This window comes from Clupea harengus, chromosome 13 (genome assembly GCF_900700415.2).
Source record: "Clupea harengus chromosome 13, Ch_v2.0.2, whole genome shotgun sequence".
NCBI lineage: Eukaryota > Metazoa > Chordata > Actinopteri > Clupeiformes > Clupeidae > Clupea > Clupea harengus.
The window spans coordinates 8,350,942-8,370,485 of NC_045164.1; the positions used below are offsets into that span (position 1 = coordinate 8,350,942).

Sequence of the window (19,544 nt, forward strand, 5' to 3'; positions counted from 1 at the left end):
ACTGTAATGTTGTTCTCTTGACTGTGTGGCTGCATGAGAGTGTGTGTGGCTGTGTGGTGGCCTGGGAGTGTGTGGTGGCCTGGGAGTGTGTGTGTGTGTGTGGTGGCCTGGGAGTGTGTGTGGCTGTGTGGTGGCATGAGAGTGTGTGTGGCTGTGTGGTGGCATGAGAGTGTGTGTGGCTGTGTGGTGGCATGAGAGTGTGTGTGGCTGTGTGGTGGCCTGGGAGTGTGTGTGGCTGTGTGGTGGCATGAGAGTGTGTGTGGCTGTGTGGTGGCCTGGGAGTGTGTGTGGCTGTGTGGTGGCATGAGAGTGTGTGTGGCTGTGTGGCTGTGTGGTGGCATGAGAGTGTGTGTGTGTAGGTGTGGCTGCATGAGAGTGTGTGTGTGTGTGTGGTGGCATGAGAGTGTGTGTGTGTGTGTGTGTGGCTGCATGAGAGTGTGTGTGGCTGCATGAGAGTGTGTGTGGCTGTGTGGCTGCATGAGCGTGTGTGTGGTGGCATGAGAGTGTGTGTGGCTGTGTGGTGGCATGAGAGTGTGTGTGTGTGTGTGGTGGCATGAGAGTGTGTGTGACTGTGTGGTGGCATGAGAGTGTGTGTGTGTGTGTGTGTGGTGGCATGAGAGTGTGTGTGTGTGTGTGTGGTGGCATGAGAGTGTGTGTGGCTGTGTGGTAGCATGAGAGTGTGTGTGGCTGTGTGGCTGCATGAGAGTGTGTGTGGCTGCATGAGAGTGTGTGTGGCTGTGTGGTGGCATGAGAGTGTGTGTGGCTGTGTGGCTGCTTGAGAGTGTGTGTGGCTGCATGAGAGTGTGTGTGGCTGTGTGGTGGCATGAGAGTGTGTGTGTGTGTGTGTGGTGGCATGAGAGTGTGTGTGTGTGTGTGGCTGCATGAGAGTGTGTGTGGCTGCATGAGAGTGTGTGTGGCTGTGTGACTGCATGAGCGTGTGTGTGGCTGCATGAGAGTGTGTGTGGCTGTGTGGTGGCATGAGAGTGTGTGTGGCTGCATGAGAGTGAGTGTGTGTGTGGCGGCATGAGAGTGTGTGCGGCTGTGTCGCTGCATGTGTGTGTGTGTGTGTGGCTGCATGTGTTTGTGTGCATGCATGTGAACCCCTGAGAACTCCACGCCAAGTTCCAGCTCTTAGCCCTGTGCCTTAGTGGGACTCCATTCAAAAACAATAAACTTTTATTAATCTGGGACTCAGAGCAGGGAGTGTTGTGTGTGTGTGTGTGTGTGTGGTGTGTGTGTGTGTGTGTGTGTGTGTGTGTGTGTGTGTGTGTGTGTGTGTGTGTGTGTGTGTGTGTGTGTGTGTGTGTGTGTGTGTGTGTGTGTGTGTGGGTGGGTGTGTGTGTTTCTCACTGAGAGCGAGAGAGAGAATAAAAAAAGACAAAGAGTGATCGAGTAGAAGAGTATAGAAGACAGAGAGAAAGGGAGGAAAAAAAGACAGACTAAAAGCACAAGAGCAGGAGAGAGAAAGAGAGAGAGAGAGAAAGAGAGAGAAAGAGAGAGAGAGAAAGAGAGAGAGGCTTGGAGAGGGAGAATACATTCTTTCGGTCGAGTCTGCTGCCAAGTTGGAAGGAAAAACGAAAACAAAAAAGTGAGTGGTGGTGCGCAGCCTGGAGGAAAAAAGGAGGAGAAGAGAGCAGGGGAGTCGGACGGAGGAGAGGAGAGCAGGGGAGAGGCACGGAGGAGAGGAGAGCAGGGGAGTCGGACGGAGGAGAAGAGAGCAGGGGAGACGGACTGAGGAGAGGAGAGCAGGGGAGACGACGGAGGAGAGGAGAGCAGGGGAGACGGACGGAGGAGAAGAGAGCAGGGGAGACGGACTGAGGAGAGGAGAGCAGGGGAGACGACGGAGGAGAGGAGAGCAGGGGAGACGCACGGATGAGAAGAGAGCAGGGGAGACGGACGGAGGAGAGGAGAGCAGGGGAGACGCACGGAGGAGAGGAGAGCAGGGGGGACGCACGGAGGAGAGGAGAGCAGGGGAGACGCACGAAGGAGAGGAGGAGGTGAAATGCAGCAGAGGGGAGAAACACAAGGCAGTTCCAGGGTTTGTGGGGATCCCTGACAAGTACCCCAAAAGTCCACTAACAACCTGGACCAGAGTACTGAGCCATTGAGACCCCCCAGAGTTCATTAATATAAGTGAGCTGTATAAAGATACTAGGAAACATAGCGAAAAATCACATACTCAATGTATTAAAACAGGTAATGGCGCAAATGTATGAAAATGGATTAACACTAGATTAATACTGTTAAAACTGTAACACAGTGATGTACTTTAAGGTAATATGTTATGATAATATGCCTCAGTAATTCTGGTTTAGTGGGTAGGTTTAAGAATGCAGAATGGGCATTGCACTACAAAGTTTATGAAGTTTACTAAACTCAACTATGCAGTGTTCATGAATCATGATATTTCTATGAATGGTCATATGGTTTGAAGGATCTTTAGTGGATAAAGGAGTGAGCTGCATGCTAACAGTTGTAGAAGCCCGTAATTATCATTTTCATAATTGGAAATACCTCAGATTTTTCGAACGTTTCTTCCAGATAGCTGTTGACTCTAGGGTCTCTCCAACTCTCTCTCTCTCACACACTGAAAAAACTGCTTAGAACTTTCCACAGAGGGTCTGTTAGTACAACCAACAGCACAAAAGGACATGACTGTCAAAACCTTTAAACTTAACAGTTACAAGAAACGATGGTAGGTTAAACTAAAGTTGCCTGGCAAACTTGACTACTCCACGTGATGAGCAAGAATGGGCGCGATTCAGGTACTGCAGCTGGCCTCTTCCAGCGAAGGCCGTCAATTACTTAATTTCCAAGTATGTCCACGCCTGCTTACGATATAGCATACGACATTTTAACAACTGATTTCTGGGGGAAAATAGAAAATGTGCAAATTTGAACTATTTCAATAATCCACTGTAGATGGAAAGACAGTTTAGACAAGAAAAGTGACATGGAAAATAGGCTTCTTTGTCATTGAAACACATTGTACTGCAGCAGCCCACCAGCAGGGGCGCTAGACCTGTGGTTGCTTCACTTTTTGGAGACGACACGCTGTCCACCACTATATCCAGTCGTTGCTCCACACACACACACACATACACATACACATACACATACACATACACATACACATACACATACACATACACATACACATACACACACACACACACACACACACACACGAGTTCCTGAAACACACTTCAGAGCAGATGTACAGTATAGCTGGAACACACAGTCTGGTCTGTCCCAGTGCCTAACCACAGAGACTAGCACAGGCCAACCTTTGATAGTGAAGCTGTGCTCCACCACAGGGCAAGATGAGCTGAAAGTAGGTCAAAAGCTCCATTCACTCCCACTGTATTACCACACTGCACACACTACGCCCACACACCAATCCGCACACACGCACGCACACACGCACACACTCCCACCCAACAGTACAGAACACACACACACACACACACACAACCACATGTCATTGAGGTTGCAGAAACACACAGACAAGAGTATGCATGCAAACACAGCAACCCACACGTTCATGTACAGACACACATGCCTGCATGCACGCACGCACACACACACACACCACCACCATCATCCTCCTTTGGGGCTTGCTTACCCCTAAAGGCAGACTGAGTTTTGAACAAATGCAAACAATGCTCTCTCTCATACAGAGACGAACAGAAAAGAAAAGGCAGCTGCCAACAGTACAGTTGCAAACACGAAAATCTGAGAGCCCATACAGGACCTTTTGAACAAGAGTGTGAAAGAGTGCACACACACACACACACACACACACACACACACACACACACACACACACTTAAAAGTGATTACACACACACTGAAGTCTCCATCAGCCGGGCTGTTGCGCCCTGCACAATGGCAGCTGCAGGTTGGACGGCAGTCCTATTGTTTCCTGCTTCAGCAGACCGAGGCCCATTATCTGTGAGGAGGCCTACAGAGTGTTTCAGGGAGCCGGCCTGGCAGGTCTGGTTAGTCTGGCTTTAATCGTTTCTGTCGTTCCTTTCTTTTTATTTCACCAGAGCTCTTTATCAGACAAGGGCCTTGTTACTACAGCCCTGCGGCGGCCATGACAGGTGTGAAAAACAATCGTACACACGACGCACACACACACACACACACACACACACACACAGCTACCCAAGGAGTTTCAGTTTGCACAATTTCTGCTGGCATTTGAGTTTCAGCTTGCACACACGTACTAACAAACACACATATACACATGCACGCACGTACGCACAGACACACACACACACAGAGTAATGATTTTGCCAAGTCAGTCTAGTTGATCTTGGCAACAACTCAGTTGAATTTTCTGTTTAGTTTGTGTTTGGTTTTCACACAGATGAAAAGCTAACTTTGCACACACACACACACACAGGCACATACACACAAACACACACACACACATTCACACACAAGGAAAAATGTGTTAAATTGTGGGTCCAATGCCTCAGCCAAAACTGTGCTTGTGCCACACCTTATTTCCCATCATTCCCCTGGAGTGGTGACCCGGTGTGGCAGAGGCGGCTATAAACTGCAGCCAGCAGTGAGAAAATAGACAAGATGGGAGGACACACAGAGAAGGAAAGCAAGAGAGATAAAGAGATAAACAGCTAGGCCTCAATGACTCCATTAGCTTTGTCTCACGATCACAGACACACACACATACATGCGCACACACATACATGCACACACACACACACACACACACACACACACACACACACACACACACACACACACACACACACACACACACACACACACACACACACACACACACACACACACACTTCCATTAAGCATACAGGAGGATGCATAAAGCTTACAACATAAGTGGTTACTGTGACCTGACTCATAGCATTGTGAGTACATAAGATAAGGGCTTTTGATTTGTGATATAAAGTGTAGTAACAGACTTACGGTTTGAGTGAAAGACACCTTCCCCAACTACAGCACATGGACAGCGATCTGGGACTTTGGTTAACAATGTGACTCAGGTTGGAGTTATACTCAATGGCATGTAGTGTCCCTAAGCAAATGACTCTGGTGGTTGTGGTGGCCATGGAGTGGCGGTACACTTGATTTTTCTCTTTCTTTTTGTATATCCATGCATCTGTCTATCCTTGCATCCATCAATCCATCCACACCCGTTTATACATGTATCTATGTACAGTATATACCTATATATCTATGTATTTATCTATGTTTCTATTAGTTGTCTTGTGCTGAGCTCAACAATTTGCAGCATGTTCCTCTAAACTCTAGACTTGTTCTTTTGATTCCCCCCCTCCTCCTCCCTCTCCTTGTCATCTGGCTAATGATTTTTGAGTGAGACGAGTAGAGGCGCATCAGTGGGGAGAAATATGCCCTGCTAATCTCCCAGACTAATGTGTCATTTAAGAGTAAACAACTCACTGTGCCAGCTCCACTGGTTACTGAACCAGCTGGCGCCATCTTGGCTCTTGGCATGGGCCAGTCACGGAGCCGGTTGCAGAGCCGCTCTGTCCCCAGTGTGGGATTCTGTGCAGGTCTGTGCTGAGGTGACACAGCAACTCGATCAAGAGCTTGGGGGGAAAGCCCATGATTTAAGCATTCAATCAGACATTTGGGAGGACATGGACAAAGAAAGAAGATGAAGAAATGGAAGAAAATAGACAGCGTGGTTGTGAGTCACATCCCTGTACACTGATAGCAGGGCAGTGGGTCTTGTGGTGGGGGAGGGGTGCTGAGCTAGAGGGGGTGGGGGGATGGGGGGATTGAGGAGTGGGAGAGAAGGAAGGAAAGAGTGTGCTGAAGAGAAGGAGGGAAAAAGAGGAGGAATGCAAGCCCTTAAAACCGCAGACCGACGAGTCTGACAGAGCCAGACATGTTCAGAGGACTGCCATCACACGCGAAGAGCCACACCAGCTACAGCGGCGCTGCCACTTAACGCCAACACTTAACGCAGGCACTTAACACGCCACAGCCACCCAAAACGCTACAGCTAACCAAACACACACACACACGGATAGAACACACAAACACACACACACACACGGATGGAACACACAAACACACACACGCACACAGTCATCAGATGTAATCATGAACATATTGACAGACAGACAGACAGATGGATGGGTAGACATGTACTGTAGAGAGATTGATAAATAGATGGACATCGAGATAGACGTACATACATACAGATAGACAGATCCTTTAGTGCAGTAGTTTAATGAATATCCAACACTCCAGGGCAGACTCCACACAGAGCCTTCCACCTGCAACACTAATCAGAAGCTCACGGCGCGTCTGAAATGACAGGGCCGCTGGCCGTCTCGCCCACTGCCCCTCTGCTCTGCCTTCTGCACCCTCAGTCCACACAGAGGAACACTGCCACAGAGTGATCCTTGCTTAAAAGCTGAATCGGGGAATAGTGAAGAATAAGGAAGCATACTGAACAGCTTAACAGGGAATACCGCAGATATCCATACTAAATATCTACAATGGGAGATGGATGTATCTATCTATCTATCTATCTATCTATGTATCTATCTATCTGTCTAAGTCTGTATTTAGATGGGCTATGTGTGTGTATTCATGCCTGTGTGTGTACTTGCTGTGTGTGTGTGTGTGTCCCAGTGCATGTGTGGGATGGGTATATGACTGAGAGCTGCAAGCTGCACCAGGATGCTCTGTGTGTCGTGGGGATGCAGGACCTTACGGCTCCCGGAATGTTCTGACCTACAGAGGTACCCCGGCAGATGGGAGGACTGCAGGAGCTTGGTGTGTATATGTGTGTGTGTGTGTGTGTGTGTGTGTGTGTAAGAGGGTGAGCCTGTTTTTATTGAGGCAAGCTGTATGTGTGGAGTATGCGTGCATATTTTACAAGTGTACATTTGTCTTGTAAATGTGTGCATTTGAGGCAGTATGGATTTGTAATTAAGAGAGTGTGAGCTTTTGTGTTCCCGTTTGTATGTACGGATAGTATATGTATGTGTGTGCAGTGGTATTACTGCTTGAAAGTTTGTGGTTGTGTGTATACTTTTGTGGTTGTGTGTAGATGGTTCAGTGTGTGTGTGTGTGTGTGTGTGTGTGTGTGTGTGTGTGCTGAGGGGGGGGGGTAGTAAGTATAGCCCTCCCTGAGCACTATCCCCCCTCCAATCCCTTCCTTTTCCTGGACCCCCTTGGCAGTGCTGCCTGCATTCCTGCCTCCCCTGGTTCCAATTAGCGTGGTGAGCTGTTGGGGGCGGGCGGATGGGTTTGGGAGCGTGTGTGTGTGTGTGTGTGTGTGTGGGGGGGGGTCACTGAAACTCGGGGTACATGGAAGCCGATACTTCGCACCAACCCTTGCACCCAAATTTCAAATACCACCACCCCCCCACACACACTCTCCTGTTCCTGCTGCTGCTGCTAACTACATTAGCAGTAAACTTTCACCTTTCATGGAAGACACTGCTGGCAAACACACAGCACATCTAGGCAGCAGCAGAGAGCTGCCGAGATCAGCTGCTCACCACGAATAACCACAAACGTCTGTCTCTGCTACCAGGAGAGCGCCTGCAAAAGTGCAAAGCCGGGAGAACAGACCTGCCATTCTCATGCCGTAAAAGAATAAGAACGGGGGGATTTGTTTTCACATCCCCAGGGTTTGCAACCCAATCCAGGAGCCCAAATATATCAATAAATCTAATTTGCCAATTTCACCAAGGAAATCTGGTTGCATGTTACACCGGATAGTTGCAAATGTGCAATGGTGCGGATGCGTGCCAGGAACGCTGCCAGCCAGCTTTCTCACATCTACGCAGTACCCGTCCTGCCACCTCATTCCAGGAAGGGCCAAAAGGAGGAAGAGGAGCTGGGCATGCAGGTCGGTGCAAGAAGGTGCCTCTGCAGCCGGGCACAGTGCCACCTGCTTCGCCAGAAACGTTTCTGCTGACAGTTTCACAAAGTCTCCTGCAGCTGCAGAGGAATCACTGTGTGTGTGTGTGTGCGTGTGTGTGTGTGTGTGTGTGTTTGAGAGAGAGGTAAAAAGAGAGAGAGAGTGTGTGTTTGCATGTCTTGCATTAGTTGTGTGTGTGTATATCTGTGTTTGTATGTGTGAGTGTATCTGTATGTTTTGTGTGAGTGTGTGTGTTCTGTGTGAAAGGAACAATGTGCTGTTACTGAGAGCAAACACACACACACACACACACACACACACACACACACATATGGCAGATGCACACATTCACTCTAGGTCCTTGCGGAAACAAACTATTCCTGCAACATATCTTGCAAGATAAGGAGTCAATACATATATCTCTCTGCCAGTGAAGGGCGAAACTTCTTATCACTGAGAGTTTTACATACAAACAGTTATATGATGCATAATTCAAGTTAATCATTAACAAAGACTTTGTTTGCCTCTCGCTCTGCCGGTCTCTCTTCCCCAGACTCTCCCCAACACTCTCTCTCATCTCCTGTCTGTCTCTATGGATTCACTGTCGCCATAATAGATCTTTATCATGCCCTCAAATGCACGTTTTTATGATACTCCCACGCTCATCAATTAAGACACAACAGAAACTCAGCCACACACAAATATGAGCCATGAAACAGCAATGCAGCAGTAATATTCAGGGCAAGAAGGCTCTCTCTCACACACACACACACACACACACACACACACACAGAGACATTTTTATACAAAGAAACAAATAAGCAAACAGAAAGTTCACCCACACCCACACCAAAACATTCATGATTTTGACACACACATTTCAGCCACCTACGCAATAGTGTAATGAGTAACAATGCGCACACACACACACACACACACACCAATATAAATCAAAGTCCTAGACACCATCTTCCTCACGCAGAGAGCACAGCTATGTACAGTTCCACCCTAGATGAAACATTCCCACAACAACCCATTCCCCAAAGAACAGATGAGCTGTGAGCTGTGTACACAATAAACTGGGACCAACAGTAACATTTGGGTGTGTGAGTTTGTATGTGTGTGTGTATTGGAGCTGACTTGACTCCATGGACGTGGCACATTTTGCTTCAGGGCCATAAAATGCAAAAATAAAAAGAAATGTGACACAGACAGACTCGCCTAAACAACTGTGTCACACACACACACACACACACACACACACACACACACACACACACACACACACACACACACACACACACACACACACACACACACACACACACACACACACACACACACACACTGAGAGAGACGAGCAGAAGGGATCCGGATGCCTTGTGTTCCTGCAGGACTGTGGATTGTCAGAAACAAAGCATCTGGAACACAGGGGATACACACACACAGAGAGAGAGAGAGAGAAAGAGAATTTGAGAGGAAAGGAGAGAAAGAGAGAGAAAAAGAGAGAGAATGAGAGAGACAGGGGATATGAGAAAGAGGGAGACAGACAGAGAAGGAAGAGGAAGAGCTATGACAGGTAGGGGAAGGTGGAAGATGGAGCAAAACTTTCTCTCATCACTTCTCTCTTTCTCTATTGCCATCCTTTTGTTTTCACCCAAAAGTAACTGTTCTGCATAGAGCAGGGAAAGGAAAAAAGTGAATGGTGTCAGCACATGAGAATGCACGCATGATGTATGGCTGTATTTGCATTTTGTTTGAATGCATGTACGTAGGTGTGTGTGTGTGTGTGTGTGTGTGTGTGTTTGTGCTGTGTTTCCACCATCCCATATTAATATTTACAAAACACTCATCACACACATCTCTTGCAGTGTTGAGCAGAGAGCCCCCTCTATCTGTCGGTCCCTGCCAAACACCTCAAACCTCTCTTTTCCCTCCTCCTTCTCCCTCTCCCTCTTTCTCTCTCACTCTTTCTCTCCCTCCCCCTAAATTCTTACTTCCTCCACCCACGGTCGTCCACCTGGTCGGCATGGCAACAGCCCTCAGCCTCGCTGCCAAGTTGGAACTGTGTTGCCGCGGAAAAGTACCACGGGAGAGGAGAGCGGAGCGGAGCTGCAGGATCTCTGGGCCGAAACATCAAGCATCCTTAGTCAGCACTTCACCGGGTCATCGCCGCTCGCCACCGCAGTGTGAGGGGACAGAATGAGGTCATCACTGCGCGCCACCACACACTGACTGACAGAAGATACATCACGCATCAGACCGTGAAGAACAAGAAAAAAGACAAGGAAAGTGCAATGATAGACTGACAGAGTAGGAAATAGTTGAGAGAGAGAGAGAATGAGAGCAAAGAGATGGAATGAAGAAGAGAGAATGTGTGTGTGTGCGCCTCACAACTGACCTCTCTGGTGTTAATGACCTGCTTTACAACGCTGAGCTTACTCTCAGGGTTACAAATGTATCAAAATACACACACACACACACACACACACACACACACACACACATGCATACACATACCTACAAATCGATAAAATACAAAGACACACACACACACATCACATATGTATCTGTGTTCCTTTGAGCTCTGTGTGTGTGTCTCTATAAGTGCATATGTGTGAGAGAGAGAGAGAGAGAGAGAGAGAGAGAGAACTATACTCCATGAAGAGTGTGGGTCCTCGTAATAGCAGGAAAAGTCTGACACAGCAAATCCATGATTTGTAGGTGACAAACAGCTAAAAATAACCAGCCACAACACTGAAATACAGAGACACATGCACACACACACACAAACACACACACACACACACACACACACATAGAGGAAGGAATACACAGATGTCACACACACAAACAACCAGTATACACAAAAACAGAACTACAACAGACACTCCATGCACCAAGGCCAGTAGATGATCCCACAGGACAACATATCCAAAAGCCAAATTACACGCAAGAAAACACACACATCTCTCTATATTTATAGCACATTAATCTAACTAGAAGGGCAATCGCAAAACCTCCACCAGGGTGTATATGCCCTATGATAACAAAAGTGAAAAAACATCCGCCAGTTGATGCGGATCCACTTCAAAATATGATGGACCCTTTTATATGATTTATTAGTGTGTAGGGCCTCCTTTTGCCACCAATACAGCATCAATTCGTCTTGGGACTGACAGAGACAAGTCCTGCACAGTGGCCAGAGGGATTCCTTCCCGGATGTGGGAAAAACAGTGAAGGTTGACTCATCAGAGAACAATACATGTTTCACATAGTCCACAGCCAAAGACTTGCCCTGATGGCACCATTGAAAACGACGTTTGGCATTGGCACGAGTGACCAAAGGTTTGGCTATAGCTGCCCGACCATGAAGGTTGACCCTGTGGAGCTCCTGACAAACAGTTTTGGTTGCTCCCATTACGCTGTGTGGATTGCAATAATGTATCTACAGCTGTGCTATTGCTCTGCTAGTTCAACCGTCACACTCGGCTCTTACTGATGGAATGTGAACTCTGTGAAGGTTGGCCACCAGGCCGCACGTATATAGGCGTGAAACCTCATACACTGTATTGGCCAGTGTTTCAGTTTCATTGTCATAGTCATCCAACTATCCCTTCGGCCATTGATCTACATTTATGCATCTGTCTTGAGCAGAGCAGCTAATCCGCTGGATTTCAACATGATCTTAAATCCCAAACCCGGTAAAAGGGCCTAGCGAGGACAGGATTACAGCGGAGCCTGCGCTTCACCCCTCACACACACACACACACACACACACACACACACACACACACACACACACTCACATACACACTCACATACACACTCACACACACACACAATCTTCAGCAGTAGTAAACATTAGACTGATTAATCCTGATTAAGGGAACCCTGCAGTGAGCCATGTGCCCTTCCAGACAAAACAAACCCTCCCACCCCCAAGCCCTCCTCCAACCCCTACTTACCGCCCCAAACCTCCATCTTTCCAGCTCTGTCTCTCCCCCAAAAATTCACCCTTATTCTGTCTTTTCCTCCTTTCTCTTCACTTCCAGGGCTCTCTAGAGTGTGTCTCTTTCTCTCTCTCCATCCTTCCAACTTTCCCCCCTCTCTCTCTTTATCTCGCTCTCGATTGCCATTCCCAAGTCTCCCACCCGTCCAACCTTTCTGTCCCTTCAAGTCGCCCCACACATCTCTCTCTCTCCCAGCAGGACACAGATTTGGGTCTGTGCAGCAGTGATTGAATGCTCTGGTCCTCTCTGGCTCAGGGTTTACCTGTACTCTGAGGCCTGTAAGTGTGTGTGTGTGTGTGTATATATATACAGAGAGAGAGAGAGAGAGAGTGTGTGTGTGTGAGTGTGTGTATTATTGTGGAAAGTGGGATCCCTCAGCTCCAAAGATAACAGGTATTCCTGATTAACTGGTGATGAGCAATGACAGCCAGATCAGTTAGTCGAGTTCTATGGTGCTGCAGTCAGGCGGCAGGCTTAATACCACAGAGATCTGGATGCCAAAGCCGGATCTGTGGACTGTTCTCTTTCTGCACTGCAGTGTGCACAGTGCATGTGTGGTCCTTGTTTTTATACAAGTGGGTGTTTATATGTGTGTGTTTGTCAGGCTGTGTATGCGTATGTGGTCTGTCCGTCTCTGTGGGTGCGTGCGTGTGTGTGTCTCTGGCAGAGACATCACCTCAACATCCCAGTCAGACTGAAACACCACACTTCCTGCTTCCTCTCCTGAGTACAGCAGGAAATACAACACACTATTTATGAGCCAATTAACTGCAGAGCCTGAACACATGCACATGCGCACATGTGCGCGCACACACACACACACACACCCACACACACACACACACACAAACACACACAAACACAAATATATTTGATGCAAGTGAAATCTAGGACTGCCCTTAGCAAATGTGCTTAATTGCCATGACAAAAGGCACTGCCAGTGGTGCTGCCAAAGCATTTGTAAGTCAAGACTTGAACAGAAGGAAAAGAAAAAGGAAACCAAGTACACAATCGAAGGAGTCTCTCGCTTACACATCTGTTCTTTTCCTCCTAGGCTGGGCACAGTATTCCACATAGAACACACACCCACATATATAAAAAAAAAACATGCCATAACAAAGGCAATGACATTCACACACACACACTATTCAGTAGTCTTTATTTAGAGCAGTATGTTAGTAGGTCTCTAATTCAGCTCCCAGCTGTGTGTGAGAGAGTGTGTGCATCTGTCTGGGTCATTTTGAATGTCTAGGCTAGATATCTGTGATAGCAAGAGGGAGAAATAGAGACAGGGAAAGAATTCCAGCTGCAATTTAATCTATTGTTATATGAGAGAGAGAAAGAAAGAAAGAGAGAGAGAGAAAGAGAGAGAGAGAGAGAAATGGGAAGGTGGGGAAATTGCATTCCTGCATCTGGAATCGCTCTAGATGAGTATCCCATTCTCTCTCTCTGTCTCTTTCTCAAACACACACACACTCGCAGTCTCCTAATTCCTTCACTCATTCTTTCATTTCTCCTTTTCCTCTCCAGCCTTCCGCCTCATTCCTTCTTTATCTCTCCCATCTCATTCTTCCTCTCTTTCTACATCACACACATACTCTTTCGCTCTCTCCCCACTATGAAGGAATTCTGAAACCTGATCCCCTGCTTGTCTTCCCTGCCATGGCTGACTTCCACCACACACACACACACACACACACACACACACACACACACACACACACACACACACACACACACACACACACACACACACACACACACACACACACACACACACACACACACACACACACTTGTGGCTCATGCCAAGTTCACTCAAACATAAACCTTGAGCCATATGATGTATTTTGATGGTTTTACAGCATTTTAAACAGAGCTATAAAAATGGGAGAAGTTAATTTGTCATTAAAACACATTAATGAGTGTTTTGGTCAGGTCACTTTGGTGATTGGCTGGGGTGTGGATTCTTCAGTCAAAGCACTCCCAACAGAAATATATGGCCTACTTAAATACAGAGGACAAAATTATTTTAAGTTTCAGCATTTAGGATAAAAAAGACTTTTGCGTTTGCTGTACTTTTTAAACAGTATCAATATGAGCTGGGCACTGACATGGCATGTCGGTAATCAAGAAGTATGCACAACAGAGCTAAGCTAAACACCAGCGATAGAAGTCTCTTCCTGCCTCCAGCCATATAGCGCTGGTGTGTTTGTCTGGCAAGCTTTAAGCACTCTAGTGACACATACCAGAAGATCCCAGAAGTAACACTGGCTTAAGCACGGCCCTAACATGCACACACACACACACACACACACACACACACACACACTACTACTATTATTATTATTATTATTAAAACAAGTACTAACTCATACTCCACAATACAACAGTGACACAGGTCCAAAACACCACACACACACACACACACACACGCCATCCTGCAAACACGGCACACATATTTAGACACTGCATGTCGCCGGCTACGCTCCATTATTTGCCCCCTCCCCCGGGGGGCTAGAGCCTGCCCCAGTGCCCCTCTGCTCGGGGAATGTGGGGCAGAATGCAGGGGGAATTCCATCTCCGCCGTGGCCGGCACTCTGCCACAGGTGCCGCAGCGCTGACCGCGCCAGGAACGGCAAGCGCGTGTTAGCGGGGACGCTGAGGACCCTAAGGAATGGAGGGCTGGTGGAGGAGGTCAGGGGATCAGGGGTGGGGGGCCGGGAGTGGAGAGTGTCTGAGGGAGGAGAGGGGGAGGGACAGAGTGCACCTGGTCCCTGGAGGAGGTTTTTTTTAAACGTGCGTCTGGCTGTGTAAGTGACGACTGTGCGCAGAGGCAAAATAAGGCCTTTGTGAGTCACACACACACACACACTCTCCCTCTCTCACATACACACACACACGCATATAAAACACACATATGCACCCACAAGCACATACACCCAATCAAAATAAATCCAAAATCAGTCCACGCTCCTGAAGAATCCTTCAACTTAGCTTCCGAATCATTATTCCTTGAGAAAGAGAACTCCACATTTACAAACACACCCGACATTGCAGGTTTGCCAGCTTTCAGGACCAGTCCAGCATGAGATTGAGTCCCCCTTCTGCAGTTTCAGCGTGAGATGAAATGGTATCAACAGAAAGCAGCCTTAAATTGCCTGTAAAAGTGTGAGAGTTGGCAACCCTGAATGATAAGTAGGTGTGAAAGTACCATTAAAAACATCAGCACACACTTCTCTCATTCCCCAGAAGTCTAGTATATAACAATCTGACAGGCTGACACCACTGCATAGCACAACTATAAATATACACAAAAACTCAGTGAAACACAATGTTGTGTATCACTACGATGGACAACTTTATTCATAACCTGCGGCACTGGTACAAAATAGGCACAGAAGGACCTACCAACTGCCCGATATACACTATCCCAGGCACTGCTACTGTTTAAAATCACCACATATTTCAGTCTTTTGACTTGTGTTTTGTACACAACATTCACGATGCTAAATCCGAATGCCAACCATGGCCTTCTGAACAACACAACCAAGCTGGCGGCCTGTTTCTCCAAGTCCTCTCGCTAGCTTCTCCACCGCCATATAAACCACAGGGCCCACTCTTCCGCTCAGTATTGCATTAACAGACAAAAACGGACTAAATGAGCCTCCTCGTGGTCATCACAGCGCTCCCAATGCCCTCACTTGACTCATCCCGGAAACCTCTCGGCAGCTGGTGCAGCATCGTCAAGACAACTTAAACTCCAAGTCGTCTGGTCTAGCTGTACGCGCAAATCCTCCTCCGCTTGTATCTAGGCAACGGGATGAAATGAGATGATATAATCACCCAGCGCTGGACTGGTCGGGTGAGGGAGAGACACAGACAGAGCAACCCTTACAGCAGGGCACTACTGGACATATCGGGTCCTCATCTGCCACATATTCGTTACAGAGTCTGTTGGCTATATGGGATGGAAAGGACTATTGCCTCTGCATTTGTCAAACACGCCTATAATAATAACCTTATCAACACAAGGAAGCCAATGTTGACATGTGCCGTTACATTTGATACTTTCCCTCACAGTGACTGGCAGAGGCAAATAAACAGAAGAAATTGTGACAGAAGAACAAGCGAAACAAGATCTGTAGATTGGCTTGTAATATCACGGTTTGACATAGTGTTTAATCCGTTATTGAACATGTCACTTATTACAGTTCCAATGTACCTGCGCCCTCAGCAAATGTAAGCGGGTGATAATATATTGGATGACATCTGTGGTGGAAAGAATTAAGAATCGATTTGTTATTCAACTGCACTAGTATTGTTTCGCCTACAGGCATCAGAGTGCGTGCGTGCGTCTCACCATGCAAACCATCATATTTCACACACACACACACACACACACACACTTAACACACACACAGAGATAGAAAAAGTGCGCAGAGTTGGCATTCCCGTAAGTCGTCCTCTGCATCGCCCAGCGTTGCAGCACGCGCCCTGGCGATCTGGCAATATAAATAAATCATTTCCTGCCGGCGAGTTTCGCACCAGCCTTTTGTCTCGGGCGTTTTCAAGAATATAATCTGCCCTCACAGTGACGTCCATACTACACCATGGGAACCACAGCGATAACCGGACAAAACCCATATGCTATACACTACCGGCATTGTGTACTGCAACGCAGACTACGGTATTTCCCAGCTGCCAAGCAGTCTGTGGTCTCTAGAAAACAATGCAATAAAAACAGTTGTCGTAAAGACATGAAGTCAGTGTCGAGACAAGCTCAAATGTCTACGACTCGGATTTTGTTATCTACCTCTGTCTAGCAGTTACTTTCGTAAAAACACGTGTATGAACAGTCATTCTCAACAATTTAGGGTAGACAATACCTAGGTAAAAATTGGCTCTATCCACGGCCAACATCCTGTGGAGACATTCTATTAATAGTGCTACACGTTCCAGTCTGTGGCACACTCACCTAAACTGCCGGCGAAACCGTCCATTTCTGGGGGGAAATATCGGCGCACAACACCGGAGGGGGATATTCCTGGAGGGGTTTGTCTGCCGATAGCGCCTTCTAGCTCTGTCCCAGTATTCGACGAGAACTGGAAGAATGTTGGTCTCTGAATGGCGGGCACGAAGGGATCTCACGCCGACCGCTGTTGCCTCCGTCGGCCGCTACAATGCTCTTTCTGTGAACGGTGGTCTAACCCGAATCGCAGCGATTCTCTGTCCGGACAACGCAGCGCTTTTCTCGGCACTCAGATCACGCTCGCTTTCAGCTCCACGATCATCGTGCGCCTCTGTCGGGGGAGGGAGGTAGTATAGGCAAGGTTCAGCTTTCGCGTTTCCGACTCCGCCCGATTTGGCAGACCTGGCTTCCCCTCCGTCGCCGAAGCTGAGTGGCCAGGGCTATCCGCGTCTCACTTTTGACACATATATCTACATCTAAGCAGGATTCGGATAAGGGCAGACGAATGGCCTTAGTATGAATGGTCAAAAAGTTGTATTGATGCAACAATATTTCCTCCATCAGAATGTATCTTCTCTAATAGAGCGGAAAGAGAAGTGATAGCCTGATAAGTTAACTTTGGTGAGCAAACCTGAATATGCGCGTGGGGCGACTGAAAAGAGCTTGAAATGCCAGACTTAAAACGGCAGCCTCGTGTTCGAAGAACATATAACAACACCCACAGCCTCTGACCGTGAGTCTTGTGAGTGTGGTGTGCGCGTGAATGGACATCTGCTCCACAGGTGTGCTCTGCAGTGCTTTTCCGCAACACAACGAGCGCATGCACACACACACACACCTACACCCACATTCATTGTGGATTGAAGGCAATGATGTGTTGCATAATGTGCTTTAGTTTAACACAATTCAGGAGGAAACGGGATTCCTTGGGATGCTTCAGATTGGGAGTTCTGTGTATGAGCTATACTGGCTATGGGAGGGTTTGGTTGCTGAACCCAAATTATACCCCACTCCTACCAGGAAACATCTTCCTTTCCCTCACCTCTAGCACAGCCTGACCCTGATGATGCTGCAGCAACAGCTATCGCCTCCATTAGCACCATAGCATAAGGCTATGTTTGCCACGGTTCTGGTTAAGGTTTCTTCCTTATTAACAGGGAGTTTTTCCTTGCCCCTGTCGACAATGTGCTTGCCGACCGTGGGTTCAGGCCCTGGGCTCTGTTGAATTGAATTGAATAAGCACCCTCATCCACAAGTGAAGTCTAATACAAGACAGGACAACAAGATGCACATTATAGGGCTGATCCACATCCCTAGGGCATGGGCCTTGGCGAGGCTTAAATTGGGCCCGGGCTATCTGGGGCTCAGCCGTGGACGCACAACCTCACCACATCCAGTAATAATTCAAACAACGACTGAAACACTTTTCACTCCTTCCATTAGGTCTTATAACCCTAGATTATTTGCAGTGTCTGTTATGTAGCCGTAGAATAGATCAAATGTAGCAACTTGCGAACATCAGAAGTTCCACAGGGTTTCCCTCTATACTGCCAGTGGATTTCCCCAAAGCTCACCCTGCAGACCAACCCTCTTTTGTCAGTCAGAAAGCGCAGGTGCCAGAGAGATGGGTGAATGGCGGTGTAAGGAGAGAAATAGGTCAGAAACTGACATGGGGACCTTTCATAACTGGATGTATTTGGCATGTGTACATTTTTGGTGATGGTAAGGTTGCCTTGTATTTTTGCAAGCTAGCTAACTGTTACATTAAGATAGTTGGCAAGCCCAAGTGCAAGTTTAAGTTCAAGCTGGCTATAGCGTAGTTTCAGAAAAAATGTCATCGGTCGGTAATGCAAACTAGTTTCATCGTTCCCTAGATAGATCATTAATTAAAGGTGCAGTGTTTAGGATTTAGTGGCATCTAGTGGTGTGGTTGCAGATTGCACCCAACTGAATACCCCTCCCTCACCCCTTTCTTTCCGAGCGTGGAGGAGAATGCATGGAGTCCGTCAGGTTCCAGTAGCTACTTCCACAATGATGTCAAGCAATATGGTTACTTAAGACAGATATTTAGAAATTCTATTTAGTTATTTAGGCTTTAGAACTATAGGTCATAGCTTCCATGGACTGTACATTTTTGGGTTTTTTGTGTAACATTATACTTTTATTGGCAATCATTTTCAGCAGCTGTGGGCTGATCTCAGTAACGTCACCCCATCTGTTGTGTCCAAAAAATGAAGATAAATTCTAGTTTTGGCACATAAATGTAAAATAATAATCCTGGTAGCAATTGGACACGGGGGAAAAGTAACTTGTGCCGGTAACTATGCCCATGTTCTACAACAAATACCGTTTAGACTGTTGGGCTAAACGAGCTATCCAGCAGAAAACAGGCAACTTCAGCGTCACACTGAAAACATTTGTCCCTCCTCAGCGCTTTCCATCTGGGAAAGGCCACGCCAATGTTTATCCTTGTTCTCTGTCATCGCCTGTCCTGATTTCATTTCGCTTCATGTTTTTGCTTCTTTTATGACGAGGATTCACACGCCCTTGCTTTTTCTGGTGCTAAATAATGTATAACTATCATAAATCATTATTATATATTTATTTATTCTATTCTGAACTATTGTGTTATATATTTCTGTGTAAGTACATTGAGAGCCTC

General features: G+C 47.2%; 1 protein-coding gene across 1 annotated transcript in view; it reads right to left on the reverse strand.

Moving 5' to 3' along the window:
* The window catches only part of LOC105900037 (EMAP like 4), a 66,378-nt gene extending 48,893 nt beyond the window's left edge, over window positions 1-17,485 (reverse strand). The window contains exon 1 of the mRNA XM_031579416.2: window positions 16,889-17,485. Coding sequence (XP_031435276.1) covers window positions 16,889-16,913 — 25 coding nt within the window. The 5' untranslated portion in view covers window positions 16,914-17,485. The remainder of the gene's footprint in view (window positions 1-16,888) is intronic.
* Between the last annotated feature and the right edge of the window lie 2,059 nt (window positions 17,486-19,544).